General features: G+C 38.4%; 1 protein-coding gene across 1 annotated transcript; it reads right to left on the reverse strand.

Moving 5' to 3' along the window:
• Positions 1–6,391: 6,391 nt before the first annotated feature.
• On the reverse strand, positions 6,392–11,629 carry LOC138029289 (thioredoxin-like protein 4B). The gene is made up of 3 exons (XM_068877014.1): positions 11,459–11,629; positions 9,719–9,870; positions 6,392–6,636 (listed from the first exon to the last, which is right to left on the reverse strand). Exons 1-3 carry the CDS (start codon positions 11,588–11,590, stop codon positions 6,471–6,473), a joined length of 450 nt encoding a protein of 149 aa, XP_068733115.1. The 5' UTR covers positions 11,591–11,629; the 3' UTR covers positions 6,392–6,470.
• Positions 11,630–11,670: the final 41 nt, after the last annotated feature.

An 11,670-nucleotide genomic window follows, 5' to 3' on the forward strand; every position in this document is an offset into this window, starting at 1 on the left:
TTCTCAAAGAAAAATCATCTGTCCACTTTATCAAATACTTTCAGATGTGAGATTCAATCATTGCAGGCGGAAAGGATTTGCTATAGCTTATATTGTTAGCAAAGAGTGGTCTAGCGCGCGCTAAGAAGAGAGAAGAGTGGGATTTCAAATCGACGTACGGGAGTTTGGAAATACTGAAAGGAATAAAATTGGATTCCCCTAGCGGGGCTTAATTTAGGGTGCGTTCGATTGACCGTATTCCGGAATAAGAACACATGGAATATAAGTTAGAAATCCTTCGTTTTTACGGAGATTCACATTAAAATTGTCAAACGTCCGCTAAAACGCTATTTTAAACATATTTTTATTATCCTTGCTGCTTGGAAACGCGCCAAACATACCGTTATAATCGTCACTCCACGTATTTTTATTCCGGAATAGGGTCAATCGAACGCGCCCTTAGTGTGACTCCAAAGAAGATAAGTAAGATATAGCAAACCATCACGTGATGAGAGTTGCTTCAATGGTTCAGTGGGAACTTACTCGCTCCCGGGGCGCGTGGCCCGAGTTCGAGCCGCGATGGTTCCTGTTGTATCATACGGGATTCTTATCGAGCGGGTAATCTACAATCCCTGGGGTATGCACATTTGTGATTATGATGAAAAATAAAAAAAGACTAAACTAGATTATTGACGTGGTCTGCCTGTGGCATCCCACGTAATTAGCAACGGGCCGATCAGACATGCATTGTAAAATTAAAGAGTCTCTGTTTATCCGTGATCTAAGGCCAGCCTTAAATGAAGACGTTGGCAGTGAGAAACTTTATCTCTATTATTAGCATATTTCTTGTCGTTTTAGGTCAATCAATTTCGTTAGTTCCCAGTCCGTACAGTTGTATTTTTTAATTCAAATTTATGTGTAACTGAATAATAATTACTTCTGATGATGTATGTTGTAACATACGAAAAGTAGTGTAGTAGTTGGGGGTATCGGCGCAAAATTAAAAAAATGAGTTCAAATTAAAAAACATATAATAAATTAAAAAATGAGTTCAAACAAAAATTGTAGGCGGAGATCGAACAAGCGAGCGATAAAGCAGGCGAGCGCCATGCTGGTTTTTGTGTTTTTATACCAGCAATTGACATTTCAGTTGATTTTATAGGCATAAACGTAACGTAAGAACCGTGCGTGCCTGGTCTTGTCTTAGACAGAGGAGAGAGATGGTTTCATGCAGACTGGGACGCCCAAAATGCTCTGTTGTAAACATGGCGGTTCACGAGTGAAGTTGTCTCTCTGGCCTTTCTGTGGACGAATTCCAGGACCTACTGACACAATCTGGGCAAGTTTTGAAAGCTAAAACCTTCAATCGATGCGGTATTTTGCTGGTAGGACTGGGTGGCCCGACACTTATGAAAAAACTATGAAATGAGAAACGGGAGTCTTCCCTTGTCATGGATTGGCAGAATTACCCAGAATTATTTTTAGGCATGAGCGAGGCACAACTTGAGAAGCACGAGACTGGCCCTTATCGAATGGCTGAAGCGCGACCAGAGGAAAAAGCACTGTAGCCAGATACTCAGGAGTAGGCCTTGAGTGTGCTGTTAACGTAGATTTTGGATTTCTGAACAAGTTTTTATCATAGAAAATTCGCGAGAAAGTTGTGCTTTCACTTCGCTGTAATCCTCGTGTCAAAGAAACGGTAGAAGGTAAATAAGAGAATAAAGAGATTTATATTTGCGGATTCCCAGTCCTCTAACTACTAAAGTCAAACTCTACATCTGACGTGAAAAAAATATTTAAAATTTTAAAATTCTGCAAAACAGCCGGTTTTCTTGGAAATAGGTTTATTTAGTTACTGTCAAAATGTAAAGTGTCTCTGAGTTGTAATCTTCGTATTGTATTGTTATCTTAAAGGTACAATCAATGTTTAGGAAAACAGCGCCTAAAGAAAAGCTTTTTTTGTCAGAAGAACAAACTCGCCCTTCAACACCTCTCGCCATAACTGGCCAATCAGAAGACGCTACTTTTTTTTCTGGTCACAGCTGACCAACAATTCATGACATCTCTCGAAAGTTTTAGCGTTTCTCCAGTTTTATCGTGTGGCGAATATTTTTGACGCATGTTTTCGGCACCGACCGGCCTTCATGCTAAACAGAAAAAGGATGCGCACGTCGATCTCATCAAACACAGCAGCAGCCGAGGAAAAGTTGAAGCGGACCAACGCAAAAGCTTTAAACAAAAGTACAATATGCGATGTGCGTATAAATCATCGCAAACAAATGGTGACTGTGATATCAAAATGCGGTCTGGTTATGTGCGGAATCGTTTACATAGTATTTTCCGCGTCATTTTGTAAGAAGACTATAGGAAATGCCTTTAATTGATCTCAGACTTCGTGGGATGCCTATGCCAGACCACTTTTAAAATGGCTTGAGTGTCGTCACGCCCTGCATATGCGTTTTACATTTGCGTTCATTTCTACGCCGTTCTCGCCCTGACAATAGGGAGCTTACGAAACAACGAAGCCAACGGCAACGAGGACGCTACAAAGCAATAGGTTTAGTGAGCAAAAGCAATGGCTATGCACGCTCTGCAAATGCGTTTTACGTTTGGTACATTTCTTTGCCGTCATCTCCTAAATGACGACGTGAAATGATCAAATTCAAGCTTCTTTGGAGGACGTTAGCACATGACAATGAATTTTCAGTTCTCTCTCTACGCTTCCAACTCACTCATACCAGTTTAATTCTTCGACAGTTACTACACATTTTTAACGCAAGTCCTCGTAGCCGTCGTCGTTCTCGTTTCGTAAGCTCCCTAATAGAGTAGAGAAGTCCTAACGTCACGTTGCCATGCATGGTAGCAAAAAACCTGGATCTAAACAAATTGTGAAAGCATGGCGGCAATGTCGATCAGTGCGCTGGCGTCTTTCTTTGCTGATGAGCCGAAATCAATCAATTGTGGAGAGACCATTACAATTCTAAACACGTTGAGCCTTTTGAACATGTGGACGCGGGTGTTATGAGAGGAAATGTTCACGCAAGTATGAAGAATAGGACATACAAAACCACAGTAAGATCTGGAATTAAGTTCTAAGGAGTATGCGAAAAGTCTCGAATCTTTGAAGTGAAGAGTCGTAGTGGGAAAACGAGTTGGACCGCCGACCGTAAAGGCGATTAATTTACTTTGCTGGTTTTAAATGCGCTTTAGAAGATTGATGCAGACATTAACACACATATATATATTCATTAAACTTTTGTGGTAAAAATAGGATATGGGCTCGGGTTATTGGCACCGTTATAACTGCTTTTCAGAACTGTAGCCCGTTCGCAATCGCCATGAAGTAAACAAACGAATGAAGAAAAAGATTTCATCCTTTTACTATATCTAATTTTTCCAGCACATTTATCCTAACAGAAACTCGATAGACTTATTATTAGCGGTTTGTTTTTATCAGCTTCTGCTTTGGCAGGAGCAGCTTTGGAAAACCGACTTCTGATCGAAAGTCGTTCATTTGTATTTAAAATAAGCTAAACGTACCTCGTTTACAAGTTGCCATCAGTGAGCTAAACAGTTTTAATCTCGATAGATTAACTCTAAACTAACTATTTTAAAACTTGCTCTTGTAGCCCTTTCATAATTTTTTTTTGCTGGAAATTATTTTAGTACTCGTTGTTGATGTATGCTCAACCATATTTTTTCGAGTGCGAATACGACTACTAGAACGAGCTAAACTCGTACTCGTTGTCGGTGCTAAAACTCTCTCTAATAGGGAGTTTATTGCCACTGATTCTCGTTGTCGTCGTTGTTGCTTTTGTGCCGTACTTGTCAAAACAACAACTTGAAATGTCTCAAGGTTTTGTCGACAACATGGGCACACCGCAGTGAATCTTTCATTATCTCTCTTTACTTCAAATCCATCCTTACCAATCCATTTATTGGATACTTCGCCCATAACGTACAACATAAACGAGATGGAATAGTCTAATTGGCCCGTGTCGCGTGTCGTGGGTAAATTGTCGCGGGTACATATTCATATTCATAAAAGCTAACCTTGGGCCCGGTTCAAACGTCGCATTTCACATGTGCCGAATATAACTCCTATTTTAGTCGACTAAAACAATTAAATGTGGCATTTGATTCAAGCGTCGAATTTAACTCCGTTCGCCTTCAATATTCCCAGTCTCCACTCGGAAAGGCTGTACCAAAAATGCTAACACCGTCATCTTGGCCTTCACTCGACTCGCGCCTTTTCATCGTTTCACTGAAGCACGTCTCACAATATGCCACATTTTTCCCTCTTTCCACCCAGGAGTGTCCTCTTCATTTTCAAACACCGAGTACCTCATGCAATAATAATTGCTGCACGTCCAACAAGTATATTTTGTTTTTAAAATTGCTGTTTGGACTCTTCTGCGAATGGCATTTACGGATTATGGTTGCTAAATGAATCATAACAATTTACTATCATTTACGCATTATATTCGGCACATGTGAAATGCGACGTCTGAATCAAACGTCGAACTTAAGTCGAATTCATCTCTAAACTGTCCAATTTAATTGATTCAAACGTCGCATTTCACATGCAGTTAACTCTCGAGTTATATTCGGCACATGTGAAATGCGACGTTTGAAACGGCCTTTAGGCTTAATTAGCTAGGCCTAAGGTTAGCTTTTATGCGTGTTTAGGATACTTGCTGTATTTCTGTATAATTTTCAGAATTCAGGATTTTGGCTTTCCAAAATCTTGAATTCAGGACAACTTATACCGGACCCGCGACAATTTACCCGCGACACGCGACATGCGTCAATCTCCTAAAATACTCAAACTTATATTTTGAGGTGACGTTTTCGTCACCGTAGCCGTCGTGGTTTCTTAATTTTTAAACTAACTAATAGAGAATGGTTGCGGTCGCATTTGGGAGTTAACACTCAAGTTCTATTGTTTAGTGTTCGCTAGGGATTCATTACTACCCTTCGCACCCAGCGCGCCGGCGCTAGACAACACCAACAACATAATCTGGTGCGTGACTCGTGCATGGTGCCTTCGGACAGACAGGACCAGCGCTTTATTAACCAACATAGTCTTACACTGTGAACGAGCTTGTGAAACCATATTGACAATACATGACGTCAATGTGCAAGTGCGAATATAGTTGACAATAGAAATCTATCTATCTCGACGAAATGCATTATATAGATAACCGTAGTCAAAAAATTTAAGTGCAAGGGCAGTTACATAAGTGAAAAAACAGGAAACTAGGAAAAAAACTACGGAAAATACAGCGGCGATACGTTGCCTGATACGAAAACCCGGGGTAAAAACCCAGTGGGAAAAAACCCGGGAACGTATTCCACGATCGAATGCAACGCATTTCAGCTCCGAGGATTAGAGCTTTAAGTTTTCTAACTAATATAAAGTTAGGATACAGTTCTTGGTGGCTGTCCAGAAGGCGAGATAGTGAAAACTAGAAATTCCACTTTTTATACCAAATAATTAGCATATAATATATGCAGTTACATAATCATGAACAAAAAGTAAATACGAAACAATTGTTCAAAATATGTGAAGCCTTATTTCAGAAACAATGTGAATACCTTGAATTATAGTAATGCTACGAACCGTAACGAACACACTTTCCAACTACTCTTTGTTCCGTTGGAAAGCATTATAAACACCAGAGAGTTGACAATGAATAGTGTCAACACTAGTGTTACGCTGTGTTGCTCTCAAGTGCGACCGCAACCAATGTTAGCATCGGCAACGAGTGCGAGCACGAAAACAAGTACAACTTGTCTCTATTTTTTTTTAAACCTGTGAAAATCAAGCCGTTATGCCATGAAATTTTTCAAACGTCTATTTTTCAAAACCCTGTGAAGATTACACAATAATGTCAAATCCATTGTCTTCGTTTCGATTCCATGAAAGTGTGAGCCTCCAAATTAGCCAGTACTTGTTCCCTTGAACAAAAGATCTACCGTAATTATTTAAGCATAGTAGTAAATACTCTTTTTCTTTGGGCATCTCAGTTTTATCAGAAATAACTGTAACGGATTTGCATTTCTTTTCTTTTCTTTATATCGGCGCGGAGGAGCGTTTACTAGCATCTCAAGCACTACTTCAGCAGCATCCCACGTAAACGCCCCCAAGCGTCTTGTTCTAACTAGAACGCTACTTATGTTTTTTAAAACTTCTTCTAAGTAGAAAGTTTCATATGCTTTTGTCGCGTTTGAACAGAGTTACAGAGTTGGTAGTTTGTATGAAAAGATTTTATCCGTTCCGTCATCATTTTGGAGTAAGCGAGCTTAAAAGACTTGACACGATCGATTTCTGTAGACCCTCTCTTTCCCGCCCTTTGGTGAGTTTTAAAGAGGCTCTGCTCGTGGCGTGGTCAACACCATGACAACAGAAGGATCTAACAGTGATTTAATAGTTATCGTTACAGTCTGCTAAAATACAAATATACACTGCATTTATTCAATGTTTTTCTTCAGATGTCTTTGTAAATAAGATTGTATTTGGGAATATTCCTTGGATCAATGGGACTGGTCACTATCAGTTTTCCTCTCAAAGCTCCCCTCAGGATCACTTCAACAAGGTCTATGAAGTCCTGTTTGATTTTAAAGCTTCCAATAAACTTGGTATGGTCAGGTGTGCTGATAAGAAAGAAAAGAGTAAACCTTTACTGAAATTGAAAAAGTACAAGTACATGATTTTTCTCGGACTGTGAGGACTACATCTGTAGAAGTAAGGTTTCCTCACTCAAGTTGAAATTCACTTCCATTTTCGGGTCACATCTTCCATCTGATTAGTATATGCAATCGCATAGGCCCGTGGGCAATTGAGGATTAATTTCATGCGTATTTTCAAAGTTTTCGCAAAATTGAAATTTGGAAAACTTTGAACATACAAGTACTCTTAAGTCATTTTTCACATAACTAAAACAGGGAAAAATCTCATTTCAGCATAAGCCATTCTGGTATGAATTAATTCCCACAGTAGTTGTATTGTATCTAAAATAAGGTAGGGGTGTAGCTATACATGTAGCCATTTTTGGTTTGCAAGCCTGTTCCAACCTTTGCAATTTCGTGGAAGTCAGTAGAAGATGTCTAAAACGCACTTAACAAACGTCCAAGCCGTCCAGAATAAAGACAAGATGCACTAGCAATGAATGGCACATGCATTGGTAGAAAAACTAATATCAGAAATGAAATTCACAAGGAGGGGCTCAAAGGAAAAGGAAAGGAAATACCAAAAAGGAAATACCAAAACAAAAAAAGGATATTTTACCTTTTGTGGCACAATACCAGACATCAGTGTCAAAAAAAGCTTTACTCAGAAAATGGCATTTAATACAAAATCAACCCCAATGTCGCCAAAGTTTTACAGACCACTTATCATTTCATTCAAAAAATTGAAAGGATCTGCTCGTTAGAGCAAAACTATAAAAGGTTGTATACAAGTTTTCATACAGGAAGGGGATGAGTGTGGCCTGTCACCCTTTCCTCCACCAGGAGATGTCTCCCTTTTCCTTTTGAATTCTCTCTAAGCTATTGTAACCTTCTTGCCAAAAATCACACCACATAGGGCAAGGGCGTCTCGCCATTTCAACACTGTCGTCCATCTGCTCCAAAAATTTGTATCCTTGACCTTTTCCTATTTGTAGCAAACTTTTGTAACTCAATAAATTCTTTTTCTCGTCGATAATGAGAAAGAGACTTAACAACCTGACATGAAAGCTCCATACTCGGCTTTATGACTTCATAATTTTGTGCAAATTGATCTCTGAGGTACCCAGTCTTTTTGGTGATTAAATCCCAGTCTCTTTTGCAGAAATGATTTCTAGCCGTTGAAGTTAAGAGCATCCCGCGTTTATATAACTTGCAATTACGGCCAGACATTTAAGTAGTCTAGATGTCTTAGACTTCCTCTAGTATAAATACGGCCTTAACCGGAAAGCCCAGCAAAAACCCACTTTGCTTTGGCTTTAGTTGCTCATATTTACAAAAAAGAATTCGGTGACCCCCCTTTTTTATTTAGCAAGTGATCAGAAGGCCAAGATGAAACTTTCTGTAAAGTTTAAAAAAAATCCTGTACAGCAGAAGCTGATCCACTTTAAAAAAATTCACAGAATTAAGGTGGCTCTGGATCCACTGCATAGAATTTTTTTTAAAATTTCGCAGGAAGTTTCATCTAGTCCTTCCGATTTCTTTCCTGAAATAATAAATGGGGGTCACCAAGTTCGTTTTTGAGATATGAGCAACTGAAGACAAAATAAAGGGTTTTTTTACAGGGCTTGCCCATGGCCATGGTGACATTATTACGTCACAATAATGACTGCATCTCGTTCAGCAATAATTGGTGTTTCATATGGTACCATAATATTGCTAATAAGTGATACAGTGTTGTAGTGCCGATCCTTCTAATAAGAGTGTTACTTGGAAGCGTTGAAACTGGTTTGAACCACCTTATTGTAACCCTGGATTGCTTTACAAACAAGGAACCAAATTTTGTTCAATGTCATCATGTCTCAGTGACTCTTTCTTCAATATCAACCCGACTTCCCTTATACAAAAAGACGTTTTTCGTGAATTCATTGCATCTCTCGATGTCTGGAAAACAGTAAGAAAACCACTGGTACAATTTGAGGAATGTCAGTGTAACTTGACAATATCTGAGTTCTGTTGAGTTCTACGGAAACCCAAAGTAAAAGAGCCTGTTCTTTCTGCCACAAAAATCACGCTGGCCACAGCCACATCTATGGTCATTCCCCAGGACGCATGCGTCAGAGCAAAAGAAGACAGGCAGTTTGTTTTCATGGTGGCATGCAGGTAGGTATTTACTCTGAGTGTACTGGGGTGGCCGTTGAAACCGGCATTGTGAGGAGAATGGTGAGAGCCACATTTACTTTGTACATTTTTGGTAAAGGACTGGAAACAACCATACAAGATAAATAAACTCATAAATTAGCTTTCTTACAAGTAGTCTTTTCCTAAAGGGAAAAGCGAAATGAAAAGAGAAATCATTTGACATGGAAAAATTAATGTTCGGATAATTATATCCAAAAGATTGTAAGCCCAGGCTTACTAGCTTAAAGGCTATTACGTCCCTGAAAGGAATGAAAGTTGTGTTGGTATAACATAAGCTAGAATACATGCAGAGTTATGTAAGAGACAATAATATTGTAATTCACTAATATCAGAGAAATGCTGCCTGCCAATCACATGAATTCTCCTTTATTTTGCACTGGCTGTTTTACTTTTCAGCTAAAATTCATATGGTGTTCAGTTGCTGTGAAACCATAATTTTTTTTACGTGATTACTTATTGAAAGTTTATAAAAAAAATACAAACTAAGGTGTTTATCAACAGCAACAAACACAACTACACGTATTATGGCTAAGTACTTCCTTTTTACCTGGTGAGTAATCCTTCATAATTTTCCATTATCACAACATTAAAGTTCTGTATATTACATGTGCATCCCAACAATTTGGGCTAATGGGCGTCAACAGGTTTAAAAGTACAGGTCACTCATCACAAAACCATTATTAACGCTAAACTTACACTGTACTAAGGTCTTATTATGCCTAAAAACGATGCTTAGGCCTAAGGTTAGCCGATTTGAAGGTTTTGGGTTGCTTTAGTATAGGTAAAACAATGACCTGTGGTGACTGACCTGTGTTTTAAACCGGCTGAATGGGTGTAGTTGCACACACGTGTGATAAATTCATCTTACCCATAATCAACTTTCATGTGTTGCCCATTGAAGAAGAACACGGTGGCGGGTATCAGAGAAATGTCAAAGTACCGTGTGTACACTGATACTGCATCAACATCCACAATGTAAATATCAGCCATGCGAGACACGTCATGACATGCCTTGGCAAGCTATTTTGTCAAGGTAAAAGAGGACATTGTAAAATCAAGTTCAGATAAGTATCTTACGCCTCAAATCATGAATGTGATATCAGGAAAATTAATTAATTAATTATCTGGTATTCTTCTCACATGAAGCTAGAATGTTAACACCATTTTCAAGGCAAAATTGAACTGGATTGTGAACTGCATAGCAAAATGAGGGCACAGTGAGTCCCTAGAATAATTACCGGTATGTCATGATGTTAGTCAACAAGTGGTAGATTAAGGGCAGTGCCTACTAATTCAAAGGTATTTTTGCGCAGTTTATAAATATACAAGAAAAGCAGTCTTAACAAAACTTAGTGTTACTGAAAATCCAAAAAGAAAATTGGGGTTAACTGTGCATTTTCAAAGATAATTAATCAACAGTATTTGTAAAAAGCTTTAAAATATAAAGCAATGCACAGGAATCTTTTACAAATTGAAGCTTAATTATCTCTGAATAATGCATGGTTACTGCCAATTATTCTTTTTGGATGCCAAGAGCACTAACTAAGTTATACTATCTTTCTCTGCACAGTTTTAAAGCGGCCATGTTGGTGGACAAAAACAAAAGATCTCTCATTAGCTCCTTTTGTTAATCCACCAGAAATTGTACATTGTTATCTGTGTCTCTAGAGATCGGTTGCAAACCATTGATAGTAAACTAATATCCAAGACGAGCTCATGGAATAGTATAAGTAATCAAATGGTGACGAGTGAAATCAGGGAATAATTTCACACATGTTTTGTCCAAAATCAAATTATTTGAGTTTGGACAAAACACAAGTGAAATTATTCTCTAATTTCATGAGTACATGTATATGATTTGATTAGCTATTATAATTATCATGGGTGACAAATTATGTTCATACATGTACATGTAATATAAGATGCCATTTTGGCACTGTAGGAAAAGTTGCCACGGCAACATAGTAAGTTCACATGTGAAATTATAAATTAACGCTGAAATTTTGCGCTAAAATTAAGGAGTAATATGTCACCCATGTTAGAGACAGTTTCAATCAAGTATCGTATAACCAAAACCAAAGTAATTACTGTGGCTAATGAAAAAGGACGGAGACAATCCGGTACACCAATCAAAACGCGAAGTAATTACGCATAGTAGACGCAAAGTGTAGGAAAATGTGCATGTGCGAGCCACGATTGGTTTCTGGTGTCACTTCTGATTGGTTGAAAAAGTGGTGCGAGAACTTTAAACCAATCACTGTGTCAAGTAATGTAAAACCAAAGCAATTCACTAATTACTTTTGACACTCAATTGAAACCGCTCTATTATGATAATGATGATGATGATGATGATATTATTATTATTATTATTATTATTATTATTATTATTATTATTATTATTATTATTGTCTATGATACTCGCTGATTATTTCGTTCATTTTGCGGAGATCTAAATTACGTTTGCGGTAGAAGGCCGCCTTCCTCACGGTTTAAAGGAGTTAGGGATGATTGATGCTCTTTCAAACGTGTACTAAAGTATCATCTTCAGAATCACGCATAGCATAGCATAAAATTTGTCAAGGATACTTGGCTTGTAACAGTTTCTTACAATATCATCCAATTGCTGACAGACTGTGTCATTTTCCCGGCCAAATCGAAGTACTAGGACCTTGTCCTCGCAAGTCTTGATTGCATTATCCACCTCTTTCTTCGTGTTCAACTTGTTTAACACATAACTCATCGTGTCAAATGAGTATGGCTGACACTTGAAAGGAACTTCAGACAGTCGAGGAGGAATGGATCGAGGCAACAAGGAACGCC

The sequence above is a fragment of the Montipora capricornis genome, chromosome 2 (genome assembly GCF_036669925.1).
Source record: "Montipora capricornis isolate CH-2021 chromosome 2, ASM3666992v2, whole genome shotgun sequence".
NCBI lineage: Eukaryota > Metazoa > Cnidaria > Anthozoa > Scleractinia > Acroporidae > Montipora > Montipora capricornis.

Coding starts and splice junctions, on each gene's coding strand:
- LOC138029289 (XM_068877014.1), bottom strand. CDS start 11,590: ATGAGTTATGTGTTAAACAAGTTGAACACGAAGAAAGAGGTGGATAAT. Junction 9,871..11,458: donor GTCAGCAATTGGATGATATT/GTAAGAAACTGT, acceptor TTGACAAAATAG/CTTGCCAAGGCATGTCATGA. Junction 6,637..9,718: donor CACATGAAAGTTGATTATGG/GTAAGATGAATT, acceptor CTTTCTTATCAG/CACACCTGACCATACCAAGT.